Here is a 25,953-nt window from a genome sequence, read left to right as displayed (position 1 = left end):
ATGTAACTGCTCGTGTGTGGTATCCCTGGGATGAGCCGCATGTTTTTCAGAGTTGCAGCCGGAGGATGCGAGGTCCTAGGCAGGGCTGGGCACGGGCATGGGCAGGGGCTGCGGTGGAGGGAACAGTAGCAATAAATGGGCTGGTTGTAGTTCAAATCACTCAAGAAATTCCTTTTTCAAACAAATGGCTTGGAAATATTGCTGTATTTTTGCTCTCAGGCTAGTGGCCTAATCCTCAGGGGTATGGAAACGAGCTCAGGCTTTCTGGAGAAACTAGTGTGGGCTTAATGCCCCCACCGTCCCTTCCCTGGCATTCGTAGCCGCTCAGTTGTCCCCGCAGGTCCCAAGAGGCGCAGTGGGAGCGAGCCCCCGTGTCCTGCCCCGGCGTGGCTTTGCTGCGGCAGGCGAGCTGAGGTCACTCGTACCCAGCCCAACGCCCTCGGTGGAGCACGGCCCCCGCCGCCGCGCTCGCGCCACAGGAGCTGAGAGGCAGAAGCGCCGCGTCCCCACCAGAGAAGGAGCGAGGCCGTTCCCTGGGCATCGTCGCAGCATCATGACTCTCCAGGTAAGCAGTTCTGCATCTGGTGAGACAGACAGGCGAGGGAGGGATGCACTGTTCATCTGTGCAATGCCACGTCGGAGACAGCGGTATTTCTTCAGCATAAGGACTATTACTGCAAAATCAAGGTTACCTTGCGGCACGGGAAATTTGCCTAAGCCTTTGGACGTTAAATAATGCATTAGTTTTTGCAAGTGGAGGGTGAGAGACATGCTGCTTATTTTGAACTATTCATAGGTCATGCAATTTTTTGGAGCCTTACCTGTTTAGAGCATGCGTGAATTATTTTTCTTTATGTGTGCATCTGAGTTTGCTAGGACTGGATTATGCATTGAAAGGTAGGTACATATTTATTTTTTTAGGATCTAGCTAGTTACTTGGAGCTATAAAAGGAGGAGGGAAACTTCTAATGCTGAGGCAGTAGTGTATGTGCATTTGGGAAGCATGAATGATTTTTAAGGGAGTTGTGTGTATTTTTTTAGCGTGTGTACATCTTTGGAGTGGTACATTTTGATGGGCTTGTGTTTTGGTAGGAAGGTTGCTACTTTCTACCTTCTGGCTAGAGAGAGCTTCCTTCTACCTTCTCTCCGACTATAGATTTAAATAGTTCTTGAGGAAATTATCTTCATTGCTGGCTTTTAGCCTCCTACCTTTGTAGCAAACTATGAATACTTCCCTTGTCTTGCCCATGCCCTGATGGATTAGGTTGTTTTTCTTCATTAGGCTTTCTATTATCCCTTTTACTTCAAGATTTGCAAGCCCTTTTATCCCAGTCTCATTATAATGTCTGTCTCAGCTTGGTTAGTGTGTGTGTTTTGCAAAGAGTGAGCAACATAATGCTCTGACCTAGATGCAGGGAGTGTATTGCCAGTAGCTCAGCAATTTTCTTCTGAGCTGCAATTATGTTGAATGGCACAGAGGTTTCATTGTGGTGTTTTACAGCTAAGAGGAGGAATGCTGTTTCTTCAGTGGGTCAGAATTGCCAAATCCCAAACATAACACCACCTTTGTTTAATTAGTGATCAATGAAATTATAGTTTGCTTTATTCTGCCTTGAATTCACTGTAGAAAATAAATTTATTAGCCTGATGATTAAGCAATGAGCCATAAATCACTATTAGAAAGAGCTGAGTGCAGTATGATAAGCCATTCCATTGCTGTATACAGTTACACTTTCACATAAAAATCAGTAGTTGAAATATTATGACATCCTACACATTCTGCATTAGACATTATAGAGGTTTTCTATCCACTATCGCTTTGGTTGACAGCTACTATCCATATCCATAGAAATTCATTGAATCAAGCTGTATGGGAATGAGGACAAAATGAATAAAATAATGTTTTCATCAGGGAGGCTGTAAAAGATCTATAAGTTTTGCAAACTGGTAAAATATTCTGCTGTAAACGAAGAATTCATTCAAGCTTTTTTCTTTGCAAAAAGGGAGTATGTGATAATAGTCTGATGATTTGGGCATTTATCTTTAATGCATATGTGTATGTGTAACTATGTCTGTATATATACTTATGCTTTTAATTGGAGGAGTTAAAGGGAATTTTATCGACACATGATTAAAAGGAAATTATACTTTTATAGGCTGCTCCTAAGCACGTTGTGTAAGCAAGCAAATCCTAAGCAAGTCTGTGCAGAATGATTGGCTAGAGTGAGATGAAGAAAGAAATGTTTACTATTTACATTTCATTTCTGCATGTTTCTTGCTAAGATAAGCATTTGCATATTTTTAAAACAGTATCTTGTGATACTTGCCTATAGATCCAAATAGAATAAAAGTATATGAAGATAAGCTTATTACCTTAATTTATTTTTTTGAGCTATCTTTTGTCTTGGACAAGTCTAACAATGCTTCTAGTTCATTCTTACTGTGAAGTTCAGATCAGAAAACAATTCAAGGCATGTGGAAGTTTTCCAGTGACTTGAATGGTCCTTGTACGTCAATGCTGGCAGAGGCTCACATGCAGTAGTGGCCACAGTATAAAGATGAAGATAAAACTTATTTAAACTTTAATCATTTGTGGCAACTCAGTTATGTTTTATTATTGATACCACTTCTTAATCTTACTGTTAACAGAGCATGAATGCTGCTTTCTTTTGTACGTGTATGGATAATATTAAGAGATGTCTGTGATGTAGGAGTCAGTGATAGGTATAGTCAAGAATGTCACATTACTGGTGTTTGGATTAAGAATGAAATATTTATTTTAATAAAATTTTACCTATAAAAGAAATCTTAAAAGTGGTGGGCTATCACATTTATTTTCATAAGCAAACATACATCCCTTTTATACATCTAGACCAACAGTGTGAGTGTAAATGCTTTGCTTTTAGGAGTGCAAAGATACACAGTTCCAGTTTCTTTTGGATGCTATTTTTAATTCAGTGATAAGTGAGTTGCATTGCTGGTTTTGTTTCCCTTCGTTGAGCACTTCTCCATAACAAATGCTACACATCTATTAAAAATACTGTTGTTAGCGCATATGTGGACATGTGTTTTTGCATAATTAGACTACAGTTTTGGTACCTGAGTACAAAACTCCTTCATATCCTAATGCTGTGGTGTCTGAAACACCGCGCAGCAGCATGGCATGTCTGGAGTGACTCTGGGATAAGCTGGGATGTAAATTCAGAGCATGTGAGTTCCTCTGCAGTAAGTGCCCATGTCCTTGCTCCTGCCCTGAGGTAAGCACAAAGTGGATCAGGCCTGTTTTCATGGAGGGATAAGCTACCTATCTGTCAAGGTATATGGTGAGGTAAAAAGCAATACGAACAGTCGCACAAGTACTGTGAGTTCAGACTCCTGTTTAGCTTATAGCGACGTGTCTGTCCGCCCCCGTGCTCCCAGGCTGAAGGCGCTCATGCCATGCCTAAGGCAAAGGGCAGTGCGCTTGTGCCCCAAAGCCCTGAATTCTCTCCCTGCGTTGCTGGTGACTTACTGGCCTCAAACGTGTGTGTTCACCTTTCTGGTTTTGCTTCTGAAAGGAAGGATAGCGATATTTACTTACTTTCTATGGCCCTTGGCAATTTTTGGTGAAAAATTAAAAATGAGTTTAACATCTGAACTTGCTGAAGCATTTCAGGTGGTTGTAGGAAATTCAGGGAACAGTTACTCTACAGAAGGAGAACAAGAGAAAATACTGCATAAGAAGAAAAATAAAGAATGCAGGGCTTTCATGAAAGCAAATATTAATATTGCAAATATTAGGAATTCCTCGCAGGGAGGACTTTATTATATTGCTTACAAGAAGCACACATGAACTATGGACTGTGATTAATAACTAAACCACTGTTTTTTTCTTTTATGACCAAAGATGCTTCTCTTTTGAACATCTACGGTAAGCCAAGGATTGAATGATACATGATTCAAAATGTTTTTGTTTGCACCTAGCTAGAAGCTATCAAAGCTATCAAAGCTATCATTTCTGGAGAAAGAATCAATTTCCCTAATCAGATTTGAGATCAGGGTTTTCTTGTTTGTATGGATTTTTCTTCTATGGCATCAAGAACAAGTAGATGTAGAGAATATACAGTTTTCACGTTAGCCTAACAACTGATCCTAAGGGAAATACTATTACAACTTGTGCTGTAAACTTCGTGAAGTCCAATGAAATTCTAATGCCAAAGCTTACAGAGTAATTAGCGAGAGTTTCTTTGTACCAGACTTTACTGAATTGCTGTTCAGCAGATTCAGTATTTAAAGAAGAAATTAAATTATATGAAATACCTGTCTGTGGCCACAGGTATTGCAACTGTGGCAGTCCAGCCATGGTTACAAAGATTTTGCAGCAGGAATTCCTTAGGGATCAGATCATACTGCTGTGTGCATCATGAAAACCTGGCCGGCTGACAAGATTTCTAAAGGTTTATCATTTACTGATTTGACCTGAAATATAAAGATTTTCATTCTTGTATAATTACGTTCATAAAATGTTTCTATATTTAACTATTTCCTTTTAATGTCTGCAATTTAAAGGGGTTTTAGAAGAACAAAAATTAATTGACTTGCACTTTGTGGCAAATACTAAAACTGTGTCTCCTGACCTATACATTGAGATTTCACCACCAGCAAGACAGCAAAACCATCCATTCATGTGTCTGAAGTTCTTATAAATAAGTACTGAATCTACATCAATATTAATGTCACTATTGCTGATTTAAAACATTAAATCAAACTGAAATTATTTTGTTTAGCTAAATGGCCAGAAATATTTGTTGTTCAGACCTGTCAGAAGATACAATTGTTCCACAGAGCTTATTGCTTTAAGAAAATATTTGTTTTATGGCAGTGAGGAGATACACCCTTGCTTTCAGACTACAAAATGCCACCCTATACAGGTTAGGAAAGGCCTCTCAATACTAGCATAACTTTACAAAAAGGTCACTACATATTGTGAAGGTTGAGGTCTCTATGCATACTATTGTATACCTCCTAACCCTCATACCATCCTGAAAAGCGTTTGCTATTAAGTGTTGTGTTCTCTTCTAGAGTTTCCTGTACAAGGGGTCTCTCCCATTAATAAGCAAAAGATGATCAGAGGTAAGGTACAGTTATAGAAAGAACAGAGGAAATCCTTAGGCTTAGTTAGTAGGTAACAACTAGATGCTTTAATGATGCTTGAAGTGGTTTTTGGGAAACGTTTGCTTTTATTATTATTTATTTTAATTATTAAGCTGCTAATATGGCTACTTTTTAAATGGGACCCTCTATAGACTTTCCAAGATTTAGTTACTTACACCAGTGTGACTATTTGTAGGGTACCATCAGTGGAATTTGTACTTTGTCAGGCTTCTAAGGGGAACATCAGGCAACTATTACTGTCTGCATCATTAAAGTATTTGGGAGACCTAGTCACGAGCACTCGAGTTCTGCAAACAGAGAGGAGAAAGGTGGTATTGACTCCGACAGCTTGCAGCTGTCAGAAAAGCTGAATTTAACTTCAATGCTCAATTACTGCTCATAGAGCATGTATGTAATTTGTGCAGTATTTGTGTATTACTGCAACTTCTGCCTGAAAGTTCAAGGACTTACTATCATGTAGACCACTTTTTTTTTTTTTTTTTTAAAAACTCAGTTTAGCTGCAACTCAGAGTGAAGATTTTAGTTTGTGTTTAAAACAGAGCCAAACAAGCCCCTCAAATGTTACTTAAACTCTTTGATGAATTGGGGCAGAAGTCACTTTATGAAATGTTTAACAATTTATTCTTTCAGCTGAGGTGAGAAAGCTTGTACTCGTGTTTTCTAGCCTTTCAGGCAAACAAATAATCAGGTTTCATGTTTCTGACATTAAACTTTGTAGAAGAAAATATTTACATTTTCTGTATCCAAAACAAAGAAGCAAAAGAGCTGTTGTTGCCCATATAATCCATTTTTAATTCTGATCCAAGCTGACTAAATCCAGTTACTTCAATTAAAATAGTTTTCATGATCAGTATAATTCCTGCTAGAATGCTGATTTTTTTTTTTTTAAGTAAACAATAGAGTACATGGAAACAAAAAAAAATGGTGAGAAGAGATGCTGTAAGGTCATTTCAACATTATTGATTCAGCTTTTATATGTAGTCTGGAGCACGTGATTTTGGTTTATCTAAATTACGTATAACATATTCTAGGCGTTTTGGTTTTTAGTTCTAGAAAAATCCTGTATTTGTCTTGCAGCACTCCCCAATATTTGGTTGGTTAAAAAAAACCATAGTAACAAAAAATACACAGTGTGTAGTTGTTATTAAAAGAAATCAGACACACAAAGTTGGACTTAAAGCTTCATGTTTTTCTATGGTTCTATGGTATAGTTGCATTTTATTAATATTGAGAATGATTTTTATTAAAACAGGAACAAACTGCATTAGCATAGTTACATGTTTTCAGTCTATAAAGTTTTAGATTTAAGAATATAATTTGGAAGACATTTGATTTAGAATTTAATGCAGTAACTCTGCCAGATTGTATACTTTATTGAATGACCAAGTTTCAGAGCTTTAAGCGGACGAATGGCACTTGGAATCTGGCTAATTCTCAGTATTGTACTGAGCAAAGAATGAAGGATTGGTATATTCAAAATATCTCCACATAACAGCAGCGTTTCTCAAACTTAAAACTGATAAAGACTGTTTTAACACACTAGCCGTTTTCTGTACTCCTGCATCCACTACTGAGCATTTGGTCTGGGAGGCCTTGGTGGGAATCTCCTGGAAACTTCTGCTTGTCAGTTATGCAAACACTGAGGTTCTTGCTGAGTTGGAAGATTATTTGTTAATAAGCATCTGCATTGCTGCACGATTTTTGTCTAAAGAGCTTTCCTTCCATTGCATTTTTAAGGATGCTGTAAACTGACAGAACTAGAGATGTGGATTATCATCATGAACCCTTCTCATCTAATGTTCTGTGAATTGATAACTGCAGTTTAAAGAAGATCCAAGATTTATTTTTTATTGCTGTTTTGCAGGGAGCATTCCTTTGCTGGAACACCGTTTTAATCATACATCATGATTTTTTCTAAAACATCCCTTTTAAATACACCTGTCTGCCTGCTGCTCCTTGTTTCAACTCTGGTGTTAGATTGTCCTGGTTTCGGCTGGGATAGAGTTAATTTTCTTCCTAGTAGCTGGTATAGTGCTGTGTTTTGGATTTAGTAGGAAAATAATGTTGATAACACACTGATGTTTTTAGTTGTTGCTAAGTAGTGTTTATACTAAGTCAAGGATTTTTCAGCTTCTCATGCCCAGCCAGCAAGAAGGCTGGAGGGGCACAAGAAGTTGGGAGGGGGCACAGCCAGGACAGCTGACCCAAACTGGCTAAAGGAATATTCCATACCGTATGACATCATGCCCAGTATATAAGCTGGGGGGAGTTGGCCAGGAGGGGCAGATCACTGCTTGGGAACTAACTGGGCATTGGTCGGCAAGTGGTGAGCAATTGCATTGTGCATCACTTGTTTTGTATATTCTAATTCTTTTAGTATTATTATTGCCATTTTATTATCATTATCATTATTTTCCTTTCTTTCTGTCCTATTAAACTGTCTTTATCTCAGCCCATGAGGTTGGGGTTTTTTTTTCTGATTCTCTCCCCCATCCCACTGGGTGGGGGGAATGAGCAAGTGGCTGCGTGGTGCTTAGTTGCTGGCTGGGGTTAAACCATGACACAGATGTACGTCCTCCTGTGGTGAGCACTTTTGTTCTTAGAAGACTTGTGCTTTCTCCTTGTGAGTTTCAAATAGCAATTGAAAATTTTGCAAAAAATCAGAAATTCCTCAGAAGTTTGTATCTGGGAACTTTACTCACTAGCCAAACTAAATTTCCAGGCCAAAAAAAAAAAAAAAAGTGAATTCCATCTCAGGAGGCAGAGATGACTCATTTGGTGGGAGAGTGGCCAGGTTTCTGGGCAGGAACGCTGCAGTGCAGTCAGCTACCTGTCCTGACCCTCTTTCACCTGCTACTGCTGCCTTAATGCAGCCACCAGCTGATGTGTCCTTACATCAATGAATGTGTAGTTTCAGGATTCCATGAAGGGGCCTTTCTTTGAAGAAAGATACTTGAGCATCAGTCTCTAATTAAATTCTTTTTCATTTTTCCTTCTTAAATTTAAATACAGAAATAATCTTTCTCTTGTACTTTCTTTCTGTTTAAATACAGAATGCTGTAGTGAACCCAGCTCTCATGAGTACTTGCTGATTTCTATCACCTGGTCCACCCAGCACAGTCGCTTGCCAAGGAGAAAGGCATCAATTAAGGAGACAAATGTGCATTAGGTTTTCTTATTTAAAAGAAAAAAATCTTTCCTGCAACTAGAGAAAGGAAAAACTGGTCTAAAGAAGTTAGTACAGACTGCTGAGGTAATGCCAGGGTCTCAAGTTATTTAAACAGAGCCACAGCACTCATGCTGAAGTCATTGTTGAATATGTCGCTGATTTTAGCACAAAGTTGTAGGCTGGTTTTGTACATATTAAATATATGTGTAATAGCACATCTTGCAGGATATACTGTGCTTCTGCAAATGCAGATCCAATTCAAAAGCTAAAATAATTATTGAAACCAGCATACAGCATATTAAAGGGCCTGTATCTTTTCTGCATTATAGTAGTGCAGTGAGCTGGCAGGTCTGTGGTCACTGTATGAAATCTCTCTCTCTCTGAAATGTCCTGGGCATGAAACAGGACTCCAAACTCTATGCTGAAGTCTAGCCTGAGACCTAGTATATAGAGAGAAAAACGGCTATAGCCTTGGGTTGATGCGAATGTGGGATGCATGATGATGGAAGGAGTAAATTTATACTTCACTCTTGTGCTCCACTGTGTTTGAGAGTTGGGTGTTGAAGGTGGTGCTGGCAGCAGCACTGCTCATCTCCATGGGGTGCGTCTGTGCCAACTGTTGGTCACCTACTGCACTGTCAGCAGAGAAGGGGCAATGAAGGGGGAAGTGGGCAGCACCCCTCACAGGGTATTCAAGCTCCATGGCTCGAGTCAACACTATGCAGTCAGGACCAAAAGGATTTGGAGATTACTGCTGGGGTGTAAAGTTCAATGAACGCCTTCATACCCCCAGTATGACTGTGAAACACATGTACACTACATTCATTGTATAGGCTGCTTGCATGAATATATCTATAGATATCCCGACACTAGACAGTCTGTAATGGTTTCAAGTATTTAGATGTAAAACTTTTGGAAAAAAGAGGTTTACTTATTTCAGCACTGCTGACCATATCAGCTAAGTAGGCCTAGCTCCCTTTCTAATAACTTAACAGTTTTATTAAGCTTCTTTCATGGGAAAATGCCTAGACTTACCACTAAACCCAAGTGAGTAATTGCGGGTATCTAATGATACTACTGTGCGTGCTATACTTAATGGTTTAAGCACACCCCTTGAGAGGAAAACTAACACTTTCTTTTCTTTCATCAGGCTGACTTTGATGGTGCTGCAGAAGATGTAAAAAAATTAAAAACAAGACCAACTGATGAAGAACTGAAGGAACTATATGGATTCTACAAACAGGCTACTGTTGGAGATATTAATATTGGTATTCCTATTCCTATATATACTTCACATTCACTCCCATATCTTGATGAAATCAAGCAAGTGTTACGTAAATCTGCATGATAATCAAAGGTGTGCATTTATTTTGGCAGAATGTCCAGGAATGCTAGATTTGAAAGGCAAAGCCAAATGGGAGGCATGGAACCTGAAAAAAGGTGTTACACCAATTAAATTTACATTATGCAGTCATGTTTATAGGATGACAAATGAGGAAAGATAATGACTCCTACTTTCCTTTGCAGGTTTATCAAAGGAGGATGCCATGAATGCCTATATCTCTAAAGCAAAAGCAATGGTAGAAAAATACGGGATCTAGAATACTCAGAATAATTCCCACTAATAACTAACTCTTCAGTAGCTAATGAACTAAGTCTGTTGAGAAAAATGCAATACTAACTCCTTATTGTGTAGTCTGACAGTAAAATCTTTTAAGCATAAGCTGTTTGACTGTAAAGGGTATTTACATACATACTCTATTTTTAGATTGTATCTTATTCTGAATAAATTTGAACTTAATAAATTAAGCTTTCTTTAAGAATTGTGGATTTTTGTGGGTATTAAATTATATTTAGCATTTTTACAGGAGCACACAAACAGAGAAGCTCTGAAAGTAACATAACATAGCTGTCATTTTTTGCAAATGAGGTTATGGAATGAAGTGAAGGGTTTGTGCACATGCAAGATGAGAAGAGGGAAAAGATGAAAACTTTTTTTATTTTTAAGACCCAAAGCCAATGTCTATTTTCAAAAAATCAAAAAAACTCCCCCTTTTAAAGGATTACAGAGGAAGAACAGAACAACGCTTAGGCGTAACTGCATGCAATTGTACAGAAAGAATGACTTATTATGAAGTGCTGTGGACTAATCTTACATCTTCTTACACCTACAGCCATTAAAATAGAGGGAAATACTTATGGACCAGCATTTTCTATACATCTTGTTATGTGTTTTGTCAAGAAAATTTCATTAGAGGGTTCCAGCAGATAAAAATGACCTCCAGGCAGCTTGTAAAAGGAAATATCTCCGCTTGTTAGATTGTGCCAGGCTGAAAAAGATATTTAAAGTGTCAGAGAAATGTCAACTATTGTGGTCATTTTACACAACTATTTCAAAGTTATTATTTAATAATTATTTTAAATCTCATATCAACTGCTTGGGTTCATACATTGAGACTGCTCTGTTGATTTGTTTCATTTAAGAAGGAGATAAAAGACTCTAGAAAACTCTTCATTAACTGATTCGATACAACAGGAAAATGTGTAAGTATAAGAGGAAAGCCTTTTAAGCGAAGTACCTTCTAAATCATGTGGTTTATCTTCAGACCCATTAAAGCAGGTAATATCACAAGAGAAGGGGATGTTCCTTTCTGCCTTATCAAAACTGTGAACATAAAAAGTAGTAATAAACTTTCCATAAGATACCTATATTTGGGGTTTGCTTCCACATACAAAATAGCTTTTTCTTTCTCCTCCAGAACGTAATAAACTTCAGGAATTAGATTGTGCAGAACATCAGGAGAAGGAATTACTGTATCTGTAAGATTCTTAGCCCCTTATCCTACTGCAATTAGGTCTAAAATTAAATTAAAGAAAGAATGACCCAATAGTTAGGAAAAAAAGAGCTTCAACCTGCAATAAAAATTCTCACCTACAATAAATGATTATGTTGGCTGCTTATATTCAAGTTCTAATGTTTCAGGGCCTTATCAGCATCAGGTTCCTATGGCCAAAATGGGTCCCACATCCAAGAGTGTCCTTGTCTTTGCCAGGGGAAGAACCCTTAACCACTCAGCTACATGAGCTGTTCTGTAACATCCAGTGGGGACAGCAGTTAGGACAGAAGCAGCTGGTTGGTCTCTAGATGCCTAGAACACAGGGATTCTTTGCTTCTGGTTAGGCTAGGGGCCTTGGATCAGGAGGCTGAATGCAGTGATCCTGAAGCATGATCAGTTGTGCTTATTAGCCTCAGGAAACATCAAAAGATGTGAGAATATTCCTTTTAGTGGCTACTAACTTTGCGTCCTAAGTAGAACTGTAATTCTACCACGACATGTTCACTACTCTAGTAACAGTAGTGGTTGCTACAGTAAGCAGTGTTTTCATCTAGGGCTTAAATACTAGAATATAAATGGAAAAGCACACAAAAGAGAAAACTATGTTTACTGTTTCATATTCTTTTTATAACAGAAATGAGAACAAATTACAGAGAAAGAAAAAAGAAAACCTGAAATGATCAGACAGAAGTAAAACTGTAAAATACAACTATAAATGTAATACAAAATTGTAAAACTTACGAAAATGTCTGAAGAACTCTAAGGTCTTCTCTGAAAGTACGTATCAGATGTTTCTTAATGTCTTCATTTTGCAGAAACTCAGGAGGAGTTCCTCCTAAAATTTGTATGTATGTAAGAACGTCTTCATCTTCTGCATCACATATGGGTATGCTTTTGATGGGAAGAAATGCTTCAGACTGTCAACACCAGACAAAACAGATCAGGTGTTGTATATAATATACTTTAAATAATATTTTCATTAAGAATTGTTTTAGTAAAAAGTACAATGATTCTCTGTCTCCAAAATACAATGGCTGATTAGTTTAACATCCACGGAGAATACTTCTTGGAAAGGGTTAGTAGACTGTGTTTGCTGAAAGTACAGATTATGAGTGAGCCAAGTACCCTCAGGGTCTGAAACTTCCACAGACAAATAACCATTAATTTAATTTTGTTCAAAGTTTGACTCTCGCTATTGAAATACAACTAACAAAATAGTCTATTTAAGAGAAAGCAAAGCCTAGCAGTGGACACAAATCCGACTAATGCAGGACTGGAGAGACCAACCGATTATGGAAATGTGCAGGAATAATAATTGCTTCCATGAAGTACTAGCTCGTACTCAGGATTGCTAAGAAGCCCCAGAAACAGAAGAACAGAAATAGCAAATGCTGACTGAGGACAGGAGGACTGGGAAAAAGCCACTTCACTGTTGTTTTCCTGAGAAAGACTAGCAGAACCACCAGAACCTCAGAAGAAACTGAGGACAGATTAAAAAGCCAACAAAGAATGAGGAGGGAAAGAGATAAACAGACAAATGTACTGAGGGCTGGTGCAGGAGGTTTATAAAAGACTAGGTTAACACATCTATTTCATGTTACAGAGTAGGGAGTGGCACTTTATATTTTGTTTTGATTACTTTTTAGTATTAAGCCAAAGGCCATAGTAAATAATACAGTATTCAAAAAAGGTAGCATTAGCTTAAGGAGACTGTTCTCCCTAGGCTAAGGTTAGCAGCAGTGAATATTCTGTAATGTGAAATTCTCCATCCGCCTCAGAATTGATTTCCTCTAAGAAAACAGAAGATTTTTCTGCATACATTCAGAAGCAATGCTTGTTTTGTATTAAAGCCACGCTGCATACCATACCGTAAATTGTTATTTTTACTCTTGGTAGCTAATATACTGTTTTGTACTATTAATGATTCTGTAACTTACATTTGGGGCATGTGCCCCTGATACAAAAAGATGGATTGGCTCTAGTCCATACTTTTCTTTCAAGTGTAGCGCAACTGCAAAACTAATATAAGATCCAAAACTGCAGCAAAAAGAGAAATTAAAGCAAAGTAAGCAAAAACATATGTAAAAACTGGAAAATTTAAACATAATTTGAATTTCAGTGTTAATGTGCTATCTTGAACAGTTACTGAAACCATATATGACATGTAAATTATAGTGATACTAGCTAATTGACATGAAGTGTATTCCTATACAGTCTAGTTTTACAAATCAGACCTTTTTATAATCTCTCTTTCTTTTAGTAGTCTCCTTAATTTGCAGTGAGAACAGTTATTTTGAATACTTGGGACTAAGTGATCTTCAAAATCTATGTGTTTTATGAATGGTTCACCCCCTGCATTCATATAGAGCAAGCACTGACACAAATATTAACAGTAAACACAATTATAATTTATCAGTGTTAAAAAAAAAAAGAAACACAACACTACCATTTTTAGAAGACATTGTGCCTGAAGTAATAAATAAATAACCATAGTCTTTGAGATCAACAGTATGTTTTAGGATGACTTGACAAAAGACCTTTGTAGAAGTGTATTTTCCTGAAGTTTTTGCAAATAAAGGCAAGTAATTATCTCCTAGAGTTCAAAGATAAAGTTCCTTCACCAGGGTATCTAAAAATGTATATATTTTTACCTGTGACCAAAAAATGCAAATGGTTTTTCTTGCAATTCTTTTAACAAAACACTTGTAATTTCATTAACTACAGTTGTCATGTCTTTTGCAAAAGGCTCCTTAAGACGAGATTCTCTTCCAGGAAGCCTTACAGAGGACACTGCAGAAGAGATAGAGGAAGGGAGGGAAAAGAATTATAGTTATTTCAAATAGAAACAGTAGAATAATTTTAATTAAGTTTTCTATCTATTCTGCAGAATATATAGATTATTTAAATTAATCCTTCTTAGAGTTGATACAGTGTATTTGCTATTGCTACTACTGTTATTTAATCCTGTGAGAGATGAGGTTTCCATCCCTTCCTTTACTCACAAATGTTGCCTCTCCAACTGATCTGATTGATAAATGCCTTGGGTCAGAAATCCACAAGGTCCTGATCTCAGCTGAGGTTTCAAAGCAACTTTATTACTATTAGTATTAATAACAACCACGAATTCATTAATTTCAATAATAGTAAGTTTGAGGGTTGTGTAAAATATATCCTTTCAAGGGCAGCATTAACTATACTAGAATCATACAGTCCCTGTTTCCTTCTTTGCAGGCTCTTCAGCACTGCACGTAGTAAAATGTGGAATCATAGTATAAATTGATAGCAATTTGTATTTATATGGAAGGACATATTACATGCTTTTATTATGTTCCTTTCAAAATCAGGGATTTTCCTCTCGCTGTTTAGAGAAAGTAAGGAATTAATAGATCAGAAAAAAATGTTGATTTTCTAAAATCTCCTTGACATCACGCATACTGCCAAACTCATATGGAAGTAATGGGTCAGACGGACAGTATTTTAGAAGAGATAGAATAAACCACTACCTAATACCATAGATAGCAGTACAGAAATGTTTGCATCTTCTATACTTCCTTTCTGCACAAAACATCTCTGAAAGAGCACACTGCACCCTGATTTTATTCATCTGTGTCTGCAGTTGCTCCCAGGCCATCTCCTTAGTAACTTTGTTGGAAGTAGTTCCAGTGGACAAAAGCTTTTTTTTTTCTTTTTTTTTCTTTTTTTTTAATTTCAAGGAAAATGTGGTGTGACTTGTGCAACTGTTCACAGAAAGCATACAAGTATTTAGAGGACTGGTACAATTGCAATGGCAATACTCTCTATAAATGCTAATTTTTTTTTTTTCTTTGTGGAAGGTCTGGAAAACGGCCTTGCTTCCCCTTCAAATAGTTCAGCAATGGATCTTTTTAGTGCTGATATAGCCTGATAGCAATGAGAATTACTTCACACTGTAACTAAATGTAATTTCACTGTTATAAATCCATAGTTTAAACTACAGTTTTGATACAAGGAGTGCAAAACCATGCAAACACTCTGGATAACAGAAATTCATTCTGTGAAGTCTCTCAACTTTAAAAATAGTTCTTCTATCTTCACTGTTAACCTTGCTGATGCCTTTTTTTAACATATTAACAATATGCCAGTGTATTGCTGTTTCTGAATCACACCACTAGTTTCTGAAGCAGTCAAGCATACTATAGTCTTGTGAAATTTAGCTCTGAGGATATAACTTTTTAACCTAGTCAAATATAATTTGATCCAAGGTGGTACAGAAACTTGGTAAACTCAGCACCCTAATGGAAATTCTAATTCCTAATGGAATTCCTTTCTGGATAAGACCCATTGGAAAAAGATTGCAGTGCTCTCAAGAACATTATATCCTATTCAAAAACTTTGGCTACCACGTATTTCAGACTTGCTTAACTTCTGCTTTAACTACACAAATGACTAACCTTCAACTGAGCTGCTGAAGAGTTTGCCCCATTGAGCAAGTTGAGAAGTTCCACCTCCAGCCCACGGAAAGCAAATCAGCCTACAGAGAGCATTTGGCCTTTTGTATGGACAAGCAACCAGCTTCTCCATTCCTAAAAAAACCCAAGAAAACAACACATCATTTTAGAACAAGACTCTTCAGGTACAGGAAAATTAGAGTGAATTAAGTCTAATTTGAAACAATGGGCTGCAATATTTTCTGTCATCAGAACTGCTTGTGCTGCAACAACAATCTGTTAGATATGAGATAATCTTCATGCAATAGTGGAAACCAGTTCTGCTTTTATAAATGGTGATGGAATAGTATTGGGCAATACCCTTGGTTAATATTTTCTCCACAAAGAACATTACAAGCAGCAAAATAAATTGATATGGGATTTCAGGATGACCATTTAAAAACACAGGCTTTTTGAACATACACAAAAATATAAGGTCCATCTAAAGACCTAGAAAACATAAGGAACACCTAGTTCAATATTCTCTCTGCTATGGTGGTAAAACGGATGTCTAGGGAACAGCTGGATGCAGTTTCTTTATATACAGGAAAGATCTATGAATTTCTCTTTCATGTATTTATCCAGTCTCCCCTTAAATTCCTATGAACAGTTGGCATCTATGACATCCTCTTGCAATGAGTTGCACAGCTCTACTATCTGTTGCATAAAGAATGATCTCCTTTTTTGTTTTTAATCCGACTCCTATAACTTCATTTGATGGACGCAGGGTAGTACGGTAAAGAAAGTGAATGGTGCATCTCAGGATTTGCCACTGAGCATTTCTGAGATCTTCTGTCATATTGTCTCTGCCCTCAGTCAGCTCTTTTCCCTGAATGAAAAGGCCTGGCTTGCTTAGGTATCCCCCATATGGCAGTGCTTCCATACTCATGACCATCATCGCTGCCCATCTCTGGACTTCTTCTAATTTTCTTATATTCTTTTTGAGATGGTGGAGTAACCAGAGCCATATTCAGCTTTAACACAGCAGCTTTAGTATTTTTGTTTACTGACTGACAGAAGTAACAGCTGAAGCAAGATTTATAACTACTCCTTCCTTCTTGCTGAGAAGGAAAAACAGCATTGAAGGTGCCAACTGCATTGTCTCTAGCATCAGATACTGTCTTTACTATCTGAAGAAAAAAGCAATTCTCAACCATTTTTATTCTTCTTTCCTGATTTTTTTGTCCTGTATTCTTGCTGATTAGATTTGTGGACATACGCACTGAGGTGATATCCTACTACTGATAGCGTATCAGGCTGTGTTCTGTCAAAAGAACCTGAGAACAGCATGTGCAATAGAAATACCTGGTAAAGATAAATTAATTAGAAGCAGTAGTGATGATACAGAATTTTTAAAAAAATGTTTTCTGCAACCATTAGAATGAACTCAAATGTTCTTATTAAAAAGACTGAAGAAATAGTAATTAGGGGATAACAAGCAGCAAAATTCCATTTCCAAAATGCTGCAAATCATTATGGGTATTATTTCTTGCTTTGAATGTAGCTTAGTATACGCAAGGGCTGTTTCATCATAAAATACACCTATATGCCTACACGCAGTCTTTTTAACCTGCACAAAAAGTTTGAGAAATGCAACCAGATCAGAATAGGCAGCAATTCATACCTATTTTAAAACTACGTAATGCAAGCAAGACAGAAGAAAATCTACCCAAATGTTGCTGTGGCAATTTCTTGATTTTCACATACGTTTAAACTGGAAAGTTTGTCAACATCTGTTAAGAATCGCTTCAAAGGAACTATAAGAAGAGCAAGCCAAAAAAACGTGTATCAAAAATCACTGGGCAGACAATGTGAGCTTAAAAATAGCTGAAGGATAGTGGAACCAGTGCTGCAGAAGACGTAATTCCTCTGGTAGATTCATTTAGCTTCAGTACCATTAGTCCCATTTACACAGTCACTTCTTCCACAAAAAGACACAAAACCTCAAACATTTCTGAAGCCAATATTTTAACTTGACAGTCAAATAAGAAAACAAAAATCTCTTCTCAAACTGATTCCAAAGGTGACACAAAAATTTCAAGCATGATAAAGAAGCACATTCAGTCGAAGTCCTTAAACTATTTAAAGATACATTACCAGTCACTGAGAATCTTTCACACTTACTACTCATACAGGTTTATTCCATCACCATACAACTTTAGATGCAAATACCTGAATAGTGGGGAAGACCACCAGTGCCAGGAAATGACAGCCCAACGGTGGATCCACTTCTCAGCACTGCACAGCAAGAAGCAGGAATCAGAATTTGTATGTTATCAGCAGATATGGGAGCAAAGCTAGCCTTGCAGGAGAGGAGGGGGTGTGCATCCAGGTGGCACAGCCGCCTGATTTTAAGTCTTTTCTAGGCTTAAGGGGAGGAGCCCATACCCCGGGAAAAAGGCAGGGACTGAGGCACACAGCATCCCAAAAGGGAGACAGAAGCATCATGTGTCAGGCACGACCCACAGCATTTGGCAGCAATTAAGGAAGGTGTGCCGCATCAATCCCAGTGATTTAAAAAGCACAGGTTAACATGCCCATGACAGTACAGAAGTTGTAGCAGTTTTAATACATGGAGGCCCAAAACCTCACTGAAGAAAAAGCCTGAATAAAGTAACCAAGAAAAGCCAGCCTTTTGTAAGAACTATATTCAAAAAAAGTACAGCGCTCACACCTCTGCTGGACAGTTTTGTAGGGGTCTGAAGATGGTAATGTAGAAGACCATCACCTGATTTGAATAAAACACTGCAGTTGTAATTTCTACATGCTGGAAGACATAGTGGTGCATGAACAACACACTGTGGTTACATACGATGATTTATATTAGCTACTGTGTTATGCTCCTGGTGACCTGATGCTATCAGTAACCCAAAACCACCAGTGTATTTTGTAACTGCATTTGTAGTACTAGGAAGACTGGCTTATTTGTTTTTTTTCTTTTTAGTGTTACTCTACCAAAAATATCAGTAACAGTAATAATAAAGTAAAAATATTCAAAAGCAGTGACCAAAACTAAGGAACCTGAGTGCCAAAATGGGTTCTGATGCTTAACTTGAGACACATAAGCTGGACTACTTTGTGGTTTTCACATTATTCTTCATTCTACATTTCTCTTCATCATTTCTAGGAAACTGAAAAATCTGTGGTGTTAAGAGAAAAGCCTGCCGGTTGACCTAGCCAGTCAGTAAGCACTGCTCCATTCCCAAATGAGGTCTGCAGGCTTCTACTCACTGCTGATTTCTGCTTTCCTGGGGAACCCTAAATCAACCCTTCTGACTGCAGCAGTTTCCGTGGGAAGGCGCGGGTCCGCAGTGAGGGCTGGTCCTGGGCCCTGCAGTTGCCACTTCCAAATGGCAACAGTGGAAACTGTTGCTAAGGCTTCTTTCACAGTACTTTTATGTTGTAATTATTATGAAGTAAGATGAGGCACACCTGTGTTTGGAAGGTGCACAATTTAAAGTAGCTTATATTGGCTAGTCCTGACCTGTGCTGTTATGCCCAATGCTGCTTCTCCACATAATGTATCTGCTGTCAGAGGTATTTGATTATAAGGTACAATTTATGGTAAAGCACCTAATACGCTTTATTTATTCCTACCTCAAATTGTGTCAACTGTTAAATCTGACACCCAATGTTAATGTTACGAAAGTTAGCTGTTTGAAACATCAGGCCCACTAATAATGTTCCTAAAAGTAATAAAATACTACCAGAAACAATTATTTCCTAACTAAGGCTGAAAATAAAATAGATTAAGAATAAGATTTTGAAAGGATAGCATTAATCAAATAGCATGATATTTCCTTAAAAGTAATGAAATTATAAGCTGTATGTGTTGGTTGTTTTTGTTTGCCTTCTGAATTTTTTCTTGGTATCAAAGGACTAGAAATTTATTGGTTTGCATATGAAAAATTAATATTTTCACAAATAAAGTAGTTCCAGGAGATGCCACTCTCAGTCAAAATTATGTTTGCCATTTCCAGGGCTGAAGGTAAAAGAGGGCTTTACAGAACCAACTTTGCCAACTCAGTACTAGTACAGAATAGAATAGAATAGAATAGAATAGACTAGACTATTTCATTTGGAAGGGACCTACAATGATCATCTAGTCCAACTGACTGATCAATTCAGGGCTGACCAAGTTAAAGCTTGTTGTTAAGGGCATTGTCCAAATGCCTCTTAAACACTGACAGGCTTGGGGCATCGACCACCTCTCTAGGAAGCCTGTTCCAGTGTTTGACCACCCTCTCAGCAAAGAAATGCTTCCTAATGTCCAGTCTAAACCTCCCCTGGCACAGCTTTGAACCATTCCCATGCATCCTATCACTGGATACGAGGCAGAAGAGATCAGCACCTCCCTCTCCTCTTCCCCTCCTCAGGAAGCTGTAGAGAGCAATGAGGTTGTCCCTCAGCCTCCTTTTCTTCAAACTAGGCAAGCCCGAAGTCCTTATCCAGTCCTCATAGGACATTCCTTCCAGCCCTTTCACCAGCTTTGTTGCCCTCCTCTGGACACATTCAAAGACCTTCTTAAATTGTGGGGCCCAGAACTGCGCGCAGTACTCAAGGTGAGGCTGCACCAACACTGAATACAGCGGGATAATCACCTCTTTTGACCGGCTGGTTATGCTGTGTTTGATGCACCCCAGGATGCAGTTTGCCCTCTTGGCTGCCAGGGCACACTGCTGACTCCTGGTGAGCCTGCTGTCAGCCAGCACCCCCAGATCCCTTTCTGCAGGGCTGCTCTCCAGCCTCTCCTCTCCCAATTTAGACTTGTGCCTGGTGTTACTCTGTCCTAGGTGCAAAATCTGGCATTTTGACTTGTTAAATTTCATCCCATTAATCATAGCCCAATGCTCCAATCTATCTAGATCCCTCTGCAAGGCCTCCTGTCCCTCAAGAGTCAAGAGCACTGCCCAGTTTGGTATCATCAGCAAAGTTGCTAATGGTGCACTTAAATCCTGCATCCAGATCATTGATAAATACATTGAACAGAACCGGCCCTAGAATTGAACCCTGAGGAACACCGCTGGTGACCAGTTGCCAGCCAGATGTAGCCCCATTCAGTACAACCCTTTGAGCTCTGCCCTTCAGCCAGTTCTTCACCCGGCCCACTGTAAACCTGCTCATCCTACGGTTGGATGACTTGTCCAGAAGGATGCTGTGAAGGACAGTATCAAAAGCCTTACTAAAAACTACATCCACCACCTTCCCTTCATCCACTAGCTGGGTGACCTTATCATAGAAAGATATCAAATTACTTAAACAGGACTTTCCCTTCGTGAACCCATGCTGACGGTGCCTGATGACTGCATTATTCTTTAAATGCTTTTTAATAGTATGCAGTACAATCTTCTTCATAATTTTTCCAGGAACTGAGGTTAGACTAACAGGGCTGTAGTTCCCTGGGTCTTTCCTCATGCCCTTGTTGTAGATTACAGTAACACTGGCTAGCTTCCAGTCAGCAGGGACCTCCCCAGACTCCCAAGATCTTTGGTAGATGATCGAGAGGGGTCTTGCCGTAACATCTGCTAGCTCCTTCAGTCCTCTGGGATGAATCCCGTCAGGCCCATGGGCTTGTGAACATTCAGCTGATGCAGCTGGTCCCTTACAATTTCAGTGTCCACAAATGGAAAGTCACTGTTCCCACACTTGTGGTCTTCCAACTCAGGTGACCAAGCAGCCCAAGGTCTATCAGTACTATTAAAGACTGAGGCAAAAAAAGCATTGAATGCCTCCATTTTTTTTCATCCCTATTTGTCAGATGACCATCTTCAACAAGTATTGGTCCAATGTTTTCTTTAGACCTCCTCTTGCTATTAACATACTTTAAAAAGCCCTTGTTATCTGAAACAACACTGGCCAGTTTCAACTCTAATTGAGCTTTGGCCTTTCGTGACTTCTCGCTGCATATACGAACCACAGCTCTGTACTCTTCCTGCGAAGCCTGACCTTGCTTCCAGAGATCATACAATTTCTTTTTCCTCTTGAGCTCCATGAGGAGTTCCCTGTTCAGCCAAGTTGGTCTTCTGCCCCACTTGCTTGACTTACAACACAGTGGAATTGCCTGCTCCTGTGCTTCCAAAAGGTGGTTCTTAAAGACTGACCAGCACTCGTGGACTCCTAAGCCCTCGAAAGCAGATTCCCAGGGTACTCTGCTAAATAGCTCCCTGAACAGCTTAAAGTTTGCTCTCCTGAAATCCAGGTAGCAACTCTGCTGTCCTTTTTTCTCATTACGCTGAAAATTTTAAACTCAACCATTTCATGTTCACTGTGGCCAAGACAGCCACCTACCATCACATCCCCCACGAGTCCTTTTCTATTCACAAATAGCAAGTCTAGGAGGGCATCTTTACTAGTTGGCTCACTGAGTACCTGTGACAAGAAGTTATCTCCTACAAACTTCAAGAAATTCCAAGACCTGCTCATCACAGCAGTATGATATTCCCAGTTGATGTCTGGGAAGTTGAAATCTCCCATAAGGACAAGGGCTACGGATCCTGAAATTTCTCCTAATTGCCTATAGAATAACTCATCAGTGCTTACATCCTAGCGGGATGATCAGTAGTAGACACCCACTACAACATCTCTTTTGTTTTCCAACCCCCTAATCCTCACCCAGAGGCTCTAAACCACACCATCGCTAACTGTAAGGGCTGTGCAATCAAACTTCTACCTTATGTACAGTGTGACACCTCCACCTTGCCTGCCCTGCCTATCCCTCCTGAGCAGCCTGTAGCCCTTCATCCCAGCACTCCAATTGTGGGACTCATTCCACCAAGTGTCACTAATACCAATGATATTGTTTCCCCATTGGGACAGGTGGATCCTGGCAGGCCCCAGCATACCTTGCCTCTCGAAAGCTCTTCCATGGTTTAAAAACCCAAAGTGTTGGCAGAGGCACCAGTCCTGGAGCCAGGTATTGATATCCTGGGCTCGCCTGTTTCTTCCAAAGTCTCCCCCCATTACTGGGAGGACTGAAGAAAACACTACCTGTGCTCCCAAATTTTTTAGCATTCTTTCCAGGGCTCTGAAATATCTTTTGATTGACCTCAGACTTTTTGTTGCGACATCATTTGTACCCATGTGAAAGAGCAGGAATGGACAGTAGTCTGAAGGTTGTACTAGGCTCTTCAGTCTTGTGGTGACATCCCTAATCCGGGCCCCAGGGAGGCAGCAAACATCCCTGAAAAGAGGGTCCGGTCTGCAAACAGGTGCTTCCATCCCGCACAGGAGGGAATCACCAATGACCACAACTCGCCATTGTTTCTTCTCGGCACTGGTCTTAATGCAGCTTTTGTTGCAAGGGGTTGGTCTCTCTGACCTTGGCAAGACTGCTTGCGCAGGTTCCTCCTCTATCTCATTATGCGCTTCATCTGTCATACCCAGGGCCTCGTACCTGTTCTGTAAGGGTACCTTAGAGGGTAACTTAGAGGGTAAGGAGGGGTTTCTCTTACCACTCTGTGCTGTAACCTTCTTCCACCCCTCCTTATCCCTTGTGACGCTGCCTTCCTCCTGGTACAAAGCAGATCCAGGACCTGCCTCCCTATTGGCCATGCTGAGTGGTTTCCATGCATCACAGATGGCAGAGTATGGCTCCACTGATCAGTCTCCCTCTCAGACTCTCTAATACTCCTCAGAAGTTCCTCATCCTTTAAGATTTCTTAGCTGCTGCTTTATGGCAATTTTCAGTCTCTTTTGGACCACAATCCTAATACAAATAGACCTAATGGTAAGTCAGGAAATGTCCTCATTCTCTAAAAACTGATTCTTATTTACTATCTGTTGATGGTAAATGACATCTGCTATGCTATATAAGCAGTGTGCAGTCTGCAGATCATAGCAACTGAAATGCATGAAGTAAAACTGTCACTTCTAGCAATCTGCAAGATTAAAAGTGGGTGAAACACTTATAGGATGACTAGTAAGTATGATTCTTTCAGAAATGATAATGAAATAGTGCAAGAGTTATCCAGTAATTATTAATACTGGAAACACACCAATGTAATTCTTGTTTAAGAACAGAAACATTGCTAGGGCACTTGCAATTCACTAATAGCAATTTCATGTGACTCATTTTGAGCAGTATAATGAGCACATACAGATCCCTGAAGCAAAGCAACAAAGATGCATGTCTTTCTCAGTTGCACACATAAGATTTAAAGAACTAAGTTGTGCATGTTGCTTAATAAAGGTTGACTTTTAATATTGACAGTTGTGAAATACATTGGATTATATGTACTGTGAGCAGCTTAATTTGTTTTCTGCTCTGTCAGTCATTATTTATTGTCAATAATTATTTATTATTTTAACAAATATCTGCACCATTTTTAGTACCTTTACTGCAACTATACTTCATTTCCTAGTCACTCAACTTCAAGCGATAAAAGTAAGGATACACTTAAATCTTTCTCTTAAAAATCACCATTAGCTGCTTATATGGAGAGGCATGCAATTACGCAGTTCTCATGCCATCCAAAGGAAAGCAGTAGGAAGCCTCCTCTCTAGGACAGTCTTAAGACAGAGACAGTCTTAAATGAATCAAAAATAGCATGCATCCCAACTTGTTATTACTCTTAAGTATGGCCTCAGAGAATTATACACAAGTAATAAAATAGGAGTCCTGCAGATGAAACATGGAGGGAAAAGCAGAATTTGCAGAAGGGAAGACTTCAGAGATGCATTAGCAGGATGTCCTGGAGATATTTGGAAAGATGAGCAACACCAGACAGAGTATTGAAGAGATCTCACCTGGAATTCTGCCTACAGCGCTGGTCAGCCTCTTCAAGAAAGGTGAGTTCAAACCGGATCTGATGCAGGGCATGGCTAGAAAAGAGAACTTATGAAAGAGAACACATTACTTTCTACAAATAATACACTGGAAGATGAGGGTGGGGGAAGTGAGGACATTCCAAGTAATGGTTACAGATTGGCCATGAATTAAGCATGGCTAGAAATAAGACTTTTAACCACTGCACCCATCAGATTCTGGAACAGCTTTCCAGAAAAGCTACCTGCTGTACAATGGAAATTCAGGTTATTAAAGTGGTTATAGAACATGTATGTGACGATGGCTTGGTGAACACTTTCAGCACCATGCTCCTGTTAGCTTGATGCAGGAATGAGTCTGTACGTGTGTGAAGAAAGCCAGCTAGTTGCAATGCTGTAAGATAGTTCTGCTAACAGAGAACCAGTTTAGTTTAACAAATACAGAGTCCTTTTTATTAGTGTACTTAATACATAGTACATGCACTGAGGTCAGTCTGCTAAGGTCTGCTGAGCAAGAAAGAAAATAAAATTTAAAAGTACTCAGAGAAAACAGGAAGCCTGGAGGGACTAGAATCCAGTAGAAAAGCTGACTTTCCAGTCTTGCAAAGAGAAATAAAGTGTGGAAGTTACATAAAAATGGTCAATCAGTATACAGGGCTGGCCATGGGAAATAAAAGAAACCGAAATGGACATTTTTGTTGCTGTCTCAGGAGGAGATAAACATATGTTGACCTATCATTATCTGAAGCATCATAGTAACTGATAGAACTGCTTCCCTGGTACAACCAAAAAAAGTGCTTCTGAGAAAGAACAAAACTTCACCGATACCAATTTCCCCCTGTTCCTGCCCTGTGGTCAGCTGCAGACACAGAAATGTACCGTGGCAGGATCCCAGCTGCCTAGAGGAGACCTGCCTGCACTTGCTCCTTGCAGCAAACACCAAAACCAGGGAAATGGTGTCTGAGTTCCAAAAGCCAGATTTTATAAGAACCAAAGTTAGAATAGTGAACCTTCAAATAAAGAAGTCTGGGCAGGAAACAGACTCTCTGATACTCTCAGCCTCTCAACCCACATTGCAGTCTTGAGACTTCTACCTAAGGGTGCTTGGATGCTCCCTGCCTAGGCACAACCTTGTGGCACTCCACAGAAGTCTCCATCTGATCCAGAGTGCAGCAGCCTTAGCAATGCAAACTGCTGGCCAACCACAACCTCCTACAGGAACACGGTGAGGCATACAAAGTGATAAACAACAAAAAAACCCGTATAGTATTGTCTGAGATACATCACACAGCTTAGAAACCCAATTTGGGTCTCTAATTTTGGAGACTAGTTAACAGCTTTGGGACACAGCTCACTCTACAGAAATGCTTTCAATCAGCAAAGACACCTAAAATGTTCAAGGCAGGGATCCAAATGTCAGTACCTACTACTACAGAACAAAAGCCAAAACCAGACTGCAACACTTCCAGGTAGCAATGCCAGATAAGAGAAAAGTTATCAGGTGCTATAATAAGCTAGTGAGACAATGCAAACTGTCAATAAGAAAGCTATGGAATAAGAAAAT

At 39.2% G+C, this 25,953-nt stretch overlaps 2 protein-coding genes across 2 annotated transcripts; one reads left to right on the top strand and one right to left on the bottom strand.

Moving 5' to 3' along the window:
• Positions 1–168: 168 nt before the first annotated feature.
• On the top strand, positions 169–10,123 carry ACBD7 (acyl-CoA binding domain containing 7). Its single transcript, XM_050892170.1, has 4 exons — positions 169–565; positions 9,474–9,591; positions 9,701–9,763; positions 9,851–10,123. Exons 1-4 carry the CDS (start codon positions 554–556, stop codon positions 9,922–9,924), a joined length of 267 nt encoding a protein of 88 aa, XP_050748127.1. The 5' UTR covers positions 169–553; the 3' UTR covers positions 9,925–10,123.
• Positions 10,124–10,406: 283 nt separating this feature from the next.
• Positions 10,407–24,423, bottom strand: OLAH (oleoyl-ACP hydrolase). Its single transcript, XM_050892624.1, has 8 exons — positions 24,372–24,423; positions 17,799–17,864; positions 15,591–15,722; positions 13,812–13,950; positions 13,098–13,197; positions 11,902–12,077; positions 10,903–10,988; positions 10,407–10,653 (listed from the first exon to the last, which is right to left on the bottom strand). Exons 3-8 carry the CDS (start codon positions 15,718–15,720, stop codon positions 10,520–10,522), a joined length of 765 nt encoding a protein of 254 aa, XP_050748581.1. The 5' UTR covers positions 15,721–15,722; positions 17,799–17,864; positions 24,372–24,423; the 3' UTR covers positions 10,407–10,519.
• Between the last annotated feature and the right edge of the window lie 1,530 nt (positions 24,424–25,953).

This window comes from Gymnogyps californianus, chromosome 2 (assembly GCF_018139145.2).
Source record: "Gymnogyps californianus isolate 813 chromosome 2, ASM1813914v2, whole genome shotgun sequence".
Lineage (NCBI taxonomy): Eukaryota > Metazoa > Chordata > Aves > Accipitriformes > Cathartidae > Gymnogyps > Gymnogyps californianus.
Note: the sequence above shows the minus strand (reverse complement) of the source record. Positions and strands in the feature narration are given on the sequence as shown.